We start from the raw sequence: 12380 nt of genomic DNA on the forward strand, positions 1-12380 counted from the left end.
ACGTGCTCACCCCTGAATCAATCCTGAGGACAAGAAGAAAGACTCACAGGGTACCTGGGTGGGTCAGTTGTTAAGTGTCTGCCTCTGGCTTGGGTCATGGTCCAGGGGTTCTGGGATTGAGCCTTGCATCAGGCTCTCTGCTCAACAGGAAGCCTGCTTCTCCCTCTCCTACTCCCCCACTTCTCTTCCCTCTCTTGCTGTGTCTCTCTTTGTCAAATAAATAAATAAAATCTTCAAAAAAAAAAAAAAAGAGAGAGAGAGAAAGATAGACTCAGTGGATGGCTTACATGCCTCACTCCTAGAGCTGGTCATGGGTCAGCCTCCCCCGAACCATATTCTTACTAGAACTGAAATTAAGAGTGTTGAGAAGGGAAAGGAGGGAATGGGTGCTGGAGAAGCAACCAAGAAATGTTCCCCATTGAAAAAAGTTCACAAATAATAATAACACAATGTGGCCAGTGAGATCATAGAGGTGTGAAGAGATGTCCTGAGGTATATTCTTGTTGTTTATTATTTCTGCTTTTTCTCACTCACACTTTACTGTCTCCTAGTATGCCTGGTTACTTTTGATTGAATACCATATATTGTATTGAAGACTTACTTGTAGAAATAAGTTGGAACCTGGGATGATGTCGCTATGTTTGTTTCTGCAAAATTCCTGGGGACACTAGCCTTCCAGAACCATCTAAATCCAAGTCCTAGCCTCAAGATTCCCAGACCATCCCGACGGCATGATGGTAGTTGGCAAGCACGCGCCATGCGCTCTAGATTTACCCTTCTGCCTAGGCGGTGGCCCATTAGGGTCCCAGACTAAGATGTGCGTGTGTCGTTTATTTCAGTTTCTGCCCTTGGTGGTTCCCAAACTCCAAGTTCTGTCCCCTTGACCCCATGAGGCCTCTGAAAGTGCACTTCGGCCTTACAAGAGACTCTTCCTACTCTGCCCTTTCCTGCCCCACCACCCCCCCACCCAAGCTTAAGTTCCCCTCCTGCGGGGCTTTTCCTTGCCAGCTCCTGTCCACTCCTGGGGCTTGGTTAGGTAATTCTTTACTCTCCAGCTAGCTCCTTGTTGCTTTTAAGAAGTTTATTTTGGGGGGCGCCTGGGTGGCTCAGTGGGTTAAAGCCTCTGCCTTCTGCTCAGGTCATGATGCCAGGGTCCTGGGATCAAGCCCCGCATCGGGCTCTCTGCACAGCAGGAAGCCTGCCTCCCTCCCCACCGCCCTCCCACCGTCTGTCTCCCTCTTTTTTTTTTTTTTTTTTTTTAAAGATTTATTTATTTATTTATTGGACAGACAGAGATCGCAAGTAGGCAGAGAGGCAGGCAGAGAGAGAGGAGGAAGCAGACTCCCTGCAGAGGAGAGAGCCCGACGCGGGGCTCGATCCCAGGACTCTGGGATCATGACCGGAGCCGAAGGCAGAGGCCCTAACCCACTGAGCCACCCAGACGCCCCCTTTTTTTTTTTTTTTAAAGATTTTTTTATTTATTCAATTGACAGAGATCACAAGTAGGTAGAGAGACAGGCAGAGAGAGAGGAGGAAGCAGGCTCCCCGCCGAGCAGAGAGCCCGATGCGGGGCTCGATCCCAGGACCCTGGGATCATGACCCGAGCCGAAGGCAGAGGCCTTAACCCACTGAGCCACCCAGGCGCCCCGTCTCTCTCCCTCTTGTGATCTTTGTCTGTCAAATAAATAAATAAAATCTTAAAAAAAGGGGGGGGAGTTTATTTTGGGGCGCCTGGGTGGCTCAGTCAGTTAAGCATCCAACTCTTCATTTCAGCTCCGATCATGATCTTGGGGTTGTGGGAGGGAGCCCCACATCGTCGGGCTCCCTGATGAGCAAGGAGTCTGCTTCTGCCCCTCCCCTGCTTGTGCTCACTCTTTCAAATAAATGAATACAATCTTTTTAAAAAAATAAATGTTCCATCCTACTTTTTAGTTGAACTTGAGAGCAATTTGGGTGGAAATGCCGATTCCCAGAATGCCTCAACAATGACCTTCATGTTACCAAATCCAGCAATCCTCATCTTACGTGACCTCTCAGAAGATCTGATGCAGCTGATAACCTCCTTTTCCTTGAAATATTACCTTTACTTAGTTTCCAGAATACATGTTTTTCTTTTATCTTGTTGGTTTGTTTTTTCTACCTCCCTGGCTGTTCTTCCTTATCTGCTTTTATAAGGAATCCCAAGTTCAGACCTTAGACATGTTCTCTTCTCTATCTGCACTCACCCACTTGTTGACATCCCAGTCTATTTGCTTGAAACACATACACACGTACACACACCACTCTCAAGTGTATATAGCCATGCTGGAACGCTCCTGAGTTCCAGATTCCTATCTCTAGCTGCCCCATCTCCATTTGATGTCTAATACCATCTCAAACTCAGTATGTCTAAAACTGAACTCTTGTCTTTCCTGCCCCCAAATACTCCATCTGCAGTTGTTCCCATCTCAGATGATGGCCTCTTTGGGTCATATGACCCCTACATTCACAATCATCCAATGGTTCCTCTTTCCATTGGGAAGAAAAGTCAAAGTCCTCACAATGACCTATAAGATACTATGCCATCTGGGGTGCCTGGGTGGCTCAGAGGGTTAAGCCTCTGCCTTCGGATCAGGTCATGATCTCAGGGTCTTGGGATCGAGCCCCACATCGGGCTCTCTGCTCAGCAGGGAGCCTGCTTCCTCCTCTCTCTCTGCCTGCCTCTCTGCCTACTTGTGATCTCTATCAAATAAATAAATAAATAAAATCTTAAAAAAAAAAAAGATACTATGCCATCTGGTCCCAATTCACATTCTGATCTCATCTCCCTCTCACTGTCTCAGCTCCAGCTGTTTGTTTTTCTTTGAACACCACAGCACGTGCCTACCTCAGGACCTTTGCACTTGTGGTTTTCTCCATTTTGAGGAGTTATCTAAAGGCTCAATTCCTTGAGTCTTTAACCACCTTCTCTGATTGGCCAATTTAAAGTTGACACCACCCTTCCCTTCTATCCAGTATTCCCTATCCCCTTTTCTGCTTTTTAATTCTCCAGGACACTTACCACTAACATACTAAAAAAAAAATTTTTTTTAAGATTTTATTTATTTATTTGACAGACAGATATCACAAGTAGGCAGAGAGGCAGGCAGAGAGAGAGGAGGAAGCAGGCTCCCCGCTGAGCAGAGAGCCCCATGCGGGGCTCGATCCCAGGACACTGAGATCACGACCCAAGCCGAAGACAGAGGCTTTAACCCACTGAGACACCCAGGCGCCCCTAAAAAAAATTTTTTTTAAAAGATTTTATTTATTTACTTGAGAGAGAGAGCAAGCGCATGAGCGGGGGATGGGCAGAGAGAGAGGGAGAAGCAGACTCCCTGCTGAGCAGGACCATCGGATCATGACCTGAGCCAAGGACAGACACTTAGCCAACTGAGCTATCCAGGTGCCCCTAAAATTTCGTATTTATTTTGTTTGATCTTCCCATGAAAGCAGGAGTTGTTTTGTTCTCTGATGTATCTGCAGTTCCTAGGACAGTGCCTGACATATGGTGGGCAACAACTAAAAAGGGCTTGAATGACTGAATGAAGTTCGTTCAGCCCTTGTGGTCCAGTAAACAAGGGGCCCGGCTGTCCTCTCCTGAAGCTGAACACCCCTCCGCTAAGAGCACTGAACTTCAGCTTGCAACTATGGCCACTTCCCGCCATCTCCACCACTGGCACCACCACCCCCGGCCACATGCACCAACCCCTCTGGTCTGGATTCTGACAGAAGCTTCCTAATAAGCTGCCTTGTTTCCTCTTGCCCTGTTCCAATCTATGACTCACACAGCAGCCAGTTATCTTACCAAAAAAAAAAAAAAAAGCAAGTCAGATCGGGTCACCCCCTGGCATTGCCACGGCCACGGCCACACATTGGAGTTAGGTTAGTCGAAGACCCTGTGAAGCCCCAGCAGCAGCTTCTCCAGTCTGTGGCTGTCCCACGCTACCCCCCTTTCCCGGTCTCTTGTTCCAGCAACCTGGGCTTCTTTTCAGTTCTTTGAAGGGGCCAAACTCTTCTTGGCTTCAGGGCCTCTGCACATGCTATTCCTTTGTCTGGAACAGGAGCCAAAAGTGGGTGAGAGGAGCTTTATCTGCACTCCCCCATCCCTCACCACACACACACACACACACACACTCACTCACTCACTCACTCACTCACTGCAACAGTGAGCCTGGTATGGAGCAGAGCATCAAGACAGGTCCTGCCCAGGCCCACCTTCCAATCATATTGCTGCCCCTAGGCCCCATGATCTGGAAATTTTGGAGCCTTGGTCATTGAGGCAAACAACTTAACCTAAACCCTGCTCACCCTTCAGGTCTTATACAAACAGTATTTTCTCTAAGAGGTCCCCCCTGCCCCCCACGACCTCCTCGTCCAAATCGGGTCCGTTCAAGGCATCCGCATAGCACTATTCCAATCATGTGTTTTTATTCTTTCTTGACCTGTCCGTTCCTCATAAACTTCGTGAAGGTAAAGATCCTGTCTATCTGGCTTACTATTGTATCTTCTGTCTCACAAAATGCTTTTTTGGAAAGAAGTCCTTTGCTCAGAATAAAGGCACGATGCAAATTGTGTGCGCGTATGTGTGTGTTTGCATGTGTGAGATACACAGTGACAGAGGCAGACAGGGAGGGAGAGGTGAGGAAGAGGACAAGGAATGTGATAGAAAAGAATGGCAGGAAGAAGGGAAAGACCTGCAGACCACCTCCATCACCCTCCGCGAAAGGGGAAGAGGACGGAGAGGAAGGAATGCCCAGCCAGCAGCTCCCCCACCCCCACCCCGGCCCTCACAGTTGTCAAGAAAGTCAGTCCTGGTACGACTCCAGCCTCCTCTCACCAAGTACAAAGAAACCTGTTATGTAATTGGTTTTAATCCCAGAGTGGCAGGGCTTTAGGAATAAAAAGCCTGCAAGGGGATGAAGGGGAAGGACACGGACGCTGGTGTCCCAACCTCAGGCGGGGTTTGGAAAGGCCCCGCCAAGCCTCCTTGCAACACTGTGTTCTGCCCAGGGCCGAGTTACCCAGGGCCCAGCAGTGTGGTTTGAACGCTGGGGGCCTGGGAACTACCTCACAGCAAAACTACCTCACGGCAACGATTTAGCTCTGTCTTGGGCTCCCAGCTGTGTAGGATCATGAAAAGAACAGCCGTAATCAGTAGGCCACCATCACGGGGATCAGGAGATGGTGCCTGTGAACACATTTGGTGATAAACCAGAGGGCTCCGCGCCTGAGTGCAGCTTTGTGTCCCTGCGTGAAGTCCTGAGGGACAGGGTCTACGTGACCCCGCCTTGAGAGTCCTCATGTGGGCAGGGAAGGGTTTTCTTCAGAATAGGTACTAGACGTCAGCTTTGCCAACCTGGTTATTTGTTCTGGGTAAACTACTACTTGCAAGGAGTTGAACCAGCCACTGGAACGGTTAAGGAAGGCATTTTTAGGTAAGGGGTACCACACGGGGACCCAGTTAATAGGCGCAGCTGTGTAAAATCTTCTCAGGTAATGCTGCCCTTTATCATTTTTATGAGCTCATTTACAACAGAGGGCTGGTCCCAAGTTATCGGCTGTGTATGTATTTCAGGCTCAAGTCCAAGATCTCTGGCAAAACAACAGTTCTGGTTCAAAGCAAGGCTCTTCAAGAGCTTGTAAAACCAACAGAGGAGCCATAAGGATGCTAGCTACTCCTGGCACCATTCACAAATCCGTCCGCCTGTCATCAGTGCCTCGGGCCTTCTGAAATCCTGCCCTAAAATCCCATCAGCTCTGTAATTGCTACCTTTGGGTGTACAGGGTAACATCCCTGGAATCTGGAAATCAAGCTGCCCTCTAGAAGTTAAACCCTTCAAGTCCCCACACGACAGATAGGATTAGTTAACGTGCACCAGGCCCTAGAGAGAACAGGATGTCTCCCTGGTGAAAGCTGGAAGTTGGCCGTGGAAATTCAATCCAGGCATGCCTGCGTGTGAAGGAAACAGGGGCAGAACAAAAGCTCAGAAAAGCTTCCGTACAGCAGGTGAGGGGCTCTGAAGGGTCTGAAAGACCAGAGAGAGGAAGGATCTGGCACTCACCAGAATAGAGGGGGACCTGGTGGGCAGGTGTATCCCACAGAGCGCACACTGTCCTACCTCAGCGACACGACCCATGTAAACACACATGACTCCCCGTGCCCTGGTCCGTATTCACTGAAGCCTCTGATTCTGACTTCCTGCGCAGGGGAGTGTTGCTGAGCGGTCGCCATGACACGGGTCTCAGGCCCCTTGGCAATTTTATTTCTCATTATAAATTAATAAATCATCATTTTGATAAGCCTCTTGAGAGTCCCTTTATTCTTCTCGGAACGCTATCAACTCTGATTTTAGACTTGTACAGCTGATATCCAGACCTCAGCCCAACCTGAGTGTGCCACCATACTCCCCACTCACATTTTAAGTTTTTTTTTTGGTTTGTTAGTTTGTTTTTAGAGTACATGCATGCGTGCGAGCGGAGGCGGGGGAGGGGCCAGAGGGAGAGGGGAAATCTTAAGCAGGCTCCATGCTCAGGGCAGCCTGAGAGGCAATCTCACCACACCGACATCATGACTTTAGGCAAAAATCCAGTCACAGGCTTAACCGAGAGCTACCCAGGAGCCCTCCGCACTCCAACATTCTTCTTTTTTTTTTTTTTTTTTTAAGATTTTATTTATTTACTTGACAGACAGAGATCACAAGTGGGCAGAAAGGCAGGCAGAGACAGAGAGAGGGGGAAGCAGGCTCCCCACTGAGCAGAGAGGACTCTGGGATCACGACCTGACCTGAGCCACCCAGGAGCCCCTCCCACATTTTTTTTTTTTTTTTTTTGGTATTTATTTATTTGACAGAGAGACACAGCGAGAGAGGGAACACAAGCAGGGGGAGTGAGAGAGGGAGAAGCAGGCTTCCCACCAAGCCGGGAGCCCGATGCGGGGCTCGATCCCAGAATCCTGGGATCATGACCTAAGCCGAAGGCAGACGCTTAACAACTGAGCCCCCCAGGTGCCCCCCCCCCCCACATTCTTAATCAGTACTTGCCCATTATTGACCTCAGCCTCAAAATCCTGTCCTAGGCACTTCCATGACCGTTTGGTGGGACCAGGAATGGGAGAACACCTTTCACCCCTGCAGCCCTGGCCCAGAACAACTTGGCCAGCGTCTTTGACAGCATGGTAAATGGTTCTCATGGCAGAAGTTACAGTAAGCATGATTTCAGGAAATGGCAAGCCAGCTTATAATGCCCCAAATCAGGGTTATTTTCTGGAGTATGTTCATCTATCTATTCTTAATAATGTACAGCAAGAATAGAACAAAGAACAGTCATCATGTTGCTTTCTAAGTATTGCTTTGCACATGATCCCACATCGAGCAATGGCCTTACACTCCTGTGTACAGGAGTTCTCCTTACACTCAAGGAGCAATACACTTCTGGGCTCAAAGATTCTTTGTAAATAAACCGACCTACATCCCCTGGGAACGTGGACTGCCATTTAAACTGGGGCATTGAAAACAATGTTTATCAGATGTTTATATTGGTAGAGTAAATTTTGGGATAGCCAAGCACAAACTTAGAATATAAACTTGTGGGCACCTGGGTGGCTCAGTGGGTTAAGCCGCTGCCTTCGGCTCAGGTCATGATCTCGGGGTCCTGGGATCGAGCCCCGCATCGGGCTCTCTGCTCAGCGGGGAGCCTGCTTCCTCCTCTCTCTCTGCCTGCCTCTCTGCCTGCTTGTGATCTCTCTCTGTCAAATAAATAAATAAAAAAATCTTTAAAAAAAAAATATAAACTTGTATTTTATAACTCTATTTTTGTATCAAAAACCCCTCATGTATTATAAAACAGGAATGAAATATACAGTTGATACAGCTGACCCTTGAACAATGTAGGGGTTAGGGATACTAACCCCTGTTCAGTCCAAAATCCACACACAATTTTTGACTCACTCAAAACTTAAGTACTAATAGCCTACCAATGACCAGGGCCCTTACTGATAACATAGTTGAGTATATATTATATACTGTATTCTTATACAAAGCAAGTTAAAGAAAACGCTATTAAGAGCATAACAATGGGGGCGCCTGGGTGGCTCAGTGAATTAAAGCCTCTGCCTTCAGCTCAAGTCATGATCCCAGGATCCTGGGATGGAGCCCCGCATGGGGCTCTCTGCTTAGTGGGAGTCTGCTCTCCCCCACCCCCCGTCCCCTGCCTGCCTCTCTGCCTATTTGTGATCTCTCTCTGTCCAATAAATAATAAAGTCTTAAAAAAAAAAAGAACACCATAATGAAGAGATAGCACAGATACAGTTCTGTGTGGTATTTATCAAAACAATTCGGGCGCCTGGGTGGCAGTCAGTTAAGCATCTGACTCTTGGTTTCGACTCTGGTCAGGATCTCATGGGTTGTGAGATTGAGCTCTGCACTCAGCAGGGAGTTGGTGTGAAGATTTTGTCTCCCTCTGCCACCCCCCCCCAAGTTCTCTCTCTCTTTCAAATAAATAAATAAATAATTTTTTTAAAAAATCCATGTGTGGGACACCTGAGTGGCTCAGGGAGTTGGGCCTCTGCCTTCGGCTCCGGTCATGATCTCAGGGTCCAGGGATTGAGCCCTACATCGGGCTCTCTGCTCAGCGGGAAGCCTGCTTCCCTCTTCCCCTCTGCCTGCCTCTCTGCCTACTTGTGATCGCTCTGTCAAATGAATAAAAAAAAGCATGCGTAAGTGAACCTGTGCATATCAAATCCGTGTTGCTCCAGGGTCATCTATTCTAAGATTCACAGTCAGAATTTGGTGGAAGGATTCCAGCTCCTGCTTTTACTTTTGTTTTTTCCAAATGTTCTGTGAATCTTTATTACTCTTATAGCAAAACAGAAAATACATACTAATTTCTTAAGTTACCCTGTGATGAAACATAAGCACGAAGAAGAATGAGAACAGAGACCACTTGAATATCGTACGTCATTTTCTCACCTGTTGCACACAGTGCAGGAAACACGATGAAGCAGGTGGACTGAGGCAGGGATGCAGAGACACAGCGGACCTAAGGTGGCAGCCCCCGGCACAGGTTCATGTCAGGAGCCGTTGCCACCAGGTCCGCAGCCAGTCGCAAGAAGCTGCATTTCCCAGAAAGAGTTGAGGCTGGTTTAACCAGACCCGCTGATATCCACAGGCATCAGGACAGGGGGACACGAATGGACCGCCTTTGTAAACCCCCGACGCTGAATGCTGCCTCGGCCGACACAAGGGGTGCCGTTTCCGTGCAGTCAGGCAGGCCGTGTTCTGCCTTCCATTTCTGAGAAGGAATAGAGGATGAACCCCAGAAAAGCCAGAGGAAATCTGACTTGGATTTCACCAAAAGTATAACAAAATTAAAAGTAGCAGATCTGGATCTTGGTGGAGGCCCTCAGCTTTTCTAGCTGTCCAGAAACTGAATGAGCCTTGCGTTGATAAATATTCCCAATTCCCCTTCACTCCCACTGCTGGAACAAAAGCAGCAATGATTTTCGTAACAAGTGTTTCAAGCACCTTAAGTTTCTGGGCAGATTAATTCTTGCCTCTGCTTTAAGATAATTTGCATCTGAAGTCGACTTCCACAAGAATATGGAATTCAGAGCATCAGCAATACCAACCTTTTTTTTTTAACTTTTTTTTTTCATAAAGAAGTTATTTTTTTTTGAAGGATTTTATCCATTTATTTGCCCCCCCCACACACACACAGCACAAGCAGGGGGAGCCGCAGGCAGAGAGAGAAGCAGGCTCCCTATTGAACAAAGAGCCCGATGTGGGGCTCCATCCCAGGACCCAGTGACCACGACCCAAACCACAGGCAGGCACCCAAACAACTGAGCCACCCAGGTGTCCCTAAACAATTTTTTATTATTTTTTTAAAAAGATTTTATTTATTTGACAGTGATCACAAGTAGGCAGAGAGGCAGGCAGAGAGAGAGGAGGAAGCAGGCTCCTCGCAGAGGAGAGAGCCTGATGCAAGGCTCGATCCCAGGACTCTGGGATCACGACCTGAGCCGAAAGCAGAGGCTTTAACCCACTGAGCCACCCAGGCGCCCCGCTAAACAATTTTTTTAAGGATTTTATTTATTTGAGACAGAGAGATACAGAGAGAGAGCATAAGCAGGGGGAGAGGGAGAAGCAGATTCCCCACTGAGCCAGGAGCCCAATGTGGGACTCGATCCCAGGACTCTGGGATCATGACCTGAGCTGAAGGCACTTAACCACCTGAGGCACCCAGGTGCCCCAACACCAACCTTCTAGACACTTGCTCCAGCCCTACATTAGAAAGAAAATGAAGGTCCCTGGAAAGCACACTATAGTAAGCAAGCTGGTTTCAGACTTTTTGTTAAAAATATCAACATTGGGCAACTGGCTTATCCCCATTCCTACTCTCATGGAGTGTCTTTCGGCACGTGGCTGATTTCCTGACAAAGGAAACAGCAGAGGGCTACGATAGGCCTAGTTTGTACCGAAGTGTAACCACAGGGGTCACAGATCACGTTGGCAAATTTCTAATAGCCATCTCTTGTGACCAAGGTCCTGGCTCTCCAAGCCCGGACGTTCTGTGAACAAGGCATGGAAAGAGCGCCACCTCTGGGTGAAGTGTGGTTCCTCTCCACTTCCTAGCCCCCAAGTAACTAGGAAGAGATGCCCTCATTTGGGGGTGGATGGATCAAATCAAGACTGGAGCTCCTGCGCACAGTGCCTCCTGGGAGCATTATCTGAGCCAAGGGCATGAAACTAGAATGGAAACTACTGAGTATGTGTGTATAGAGGCTGGCGGGGGCGGTTGTCTCATCGCAAACGGAGAGAATTTAAGAGGAATAAAGCTATAGATCAAATGCTAGGGGAACATTCCTCCTGTTGGGAAAAGCCCCAGGGTTCCTTGCTTCTTGATGCCTGTTAGGAAAACACACACAGGGGTCCCCTGGCTGATAAAGTGACCTCAGGGGCAATGGGAGGTCAGCACTACTATTCCCTTGACTCCAGACCAACAAAGCATGCTGCTCTCTGCACAACTTGTCTACCTGCCCGGGAAACCAGGACATGATGATCAGGGAGGCAGGAGATCCTGCTGTGCTCGGCACTCAGAGGGGCTCGGTAATCACCTCAGTGAATCTGAGAACAAAGCTGCCAGGAGAAAGCTGTGTGCGGGGCGGCTGGGGGCAGCCGGCGCCATGGCTCTAGGCAGCTCTCGGCCGCTCCACAGACCGGCTCCAGAGCACTCCCGTGCCTCCCGCACCTCCAAATGTCACCTTCTGACTGGAGCTGTACAGAGAAGCCGGGGAGACCTCCTGACACAGGTGGGTGTCCCTGGGCAAGCCCTAAGGCCTGACCCAGGGCTACCTGCAGTGCCTGAGACCGGATGTTGGGACCGGCCAAGAAGCGGTCAAGCTACTGTTGCCAATAGCTGGACATGGTTCTTGGCCCCGGAGGTGCAGGTGATAAAGCACAGTGCTTCCAAGGATAACGCATGGTGGTGCCCGTTTATTCTACACCTGGTCACAGCAAATCTTACACACCCAGACCACAGCCAGGCTAAGCGCCACATGGCTATAAGCGACTGGAAGAAACAGAAGCTGTGCTCTGCTCTGGCGCACCGTCACCTGCACAGGAAGGTGCTCTGGTGCATGGTCACCTGCACAGGAACCACAGCGGCCTCACCAGCCTTCTTGGAGGCAGTGAGACCACATTCCCATCCCTAGGCCTTAGGGACATCTCTGAGGGGCAACTCCAGTTTGGAGCTCCCAAAATCCTGGGTGCCTCTCTGGAAGCCAAGCCCCGTCCAATAAGTCATTCTGAGTCCAGGCTGTGCCAGAACCTCGAGCATCGGGAGCTGCAGGGGGACCTTAGGCGGGGTCACAGAGCAGCTCTGGGGGCCCCGGGGCTTCAGGGCCGACGATCCTTCCTGCGGAGTTTGTGTCCCACCTGGGATCCCCGCTGGGCAGCTCTCACCAGGCCTTTGAACTGTCCCTGCAGCTTCACCTTCTTCCTGCAGGGAAAGGAACAGAAAGGTCACATCTCCCTGAAGACAGGCAGTCCCCCTAACCATAATGCTGAAAGATGGCCCCCCAGCATTAGGAGGAATAGGGGGAAAGTGTGCTGCCTGGCAGTGGACCGCACGTGATCTGGACAGACCGGGCGTTCCCCTGCCTGAAAGAGCAGTTCAAGTCAGCAGCACACGTGTTTGCCAATGGTGTGACGGTGCACGTTAAAAAGTCCAAATTAAAAAACTGGGAAACACTTAGACATTAAGCTGAAGAGTTTACTGAGAATGAGGCCCTCCCCTCTTAGGAGCTCGGAGCTCCCAGCCCCACAGCCACCATCCCAGCCGACCCTGCAGCACCCATCACGTAC

General features: G+C 49.4%; 1 protein-coding gene across 3 annotated transcripts in view; it reads right to left on the reverse strand.

Annotated features, from left to right (window-relative positions):
- Positions 1 to 10234: 10234 nt before the first annotated feature.
- The window catches only part of LOC111144799 (ribosomal RNA processing 12 homolog), a 30785-nt gene continuing 28639 nt past the window's right edge, over positions 10235 to 12380 (reverse strand). For all 3 annotated transcript variants that reach the window (XM_022499278.1, XM_022499280.1, XM_022499279.1), the window contains one exon: positions 10235 to 12015. In XM_022499278.1, the coding sequence (XP_022354986.1) occupies positions 11913 to 12015 (103 nt within the window). In that variant the 3' untranslated portion in view covers positions 10235 to 11912. The remainder of the gene's footprint in view (positions 12016 to 12380) is intronic.

This window comes from Enhydra lutris, unplaced genomic scaffold, assembly GCF_002288905.1.
Source record: "Enhydra lutris kenyoni isolate GAN:26980312 unplaced genomic scaffold, ASM228890v2 scaffoldscaffold12, whole genome shotgun sequence".
NCBI classification, from domain to species: Eukaryota; Metazoa; Chordata; class Mammalia; order Carnivora; family Mustelidae; genus Enhydra; species Enhydra lutris.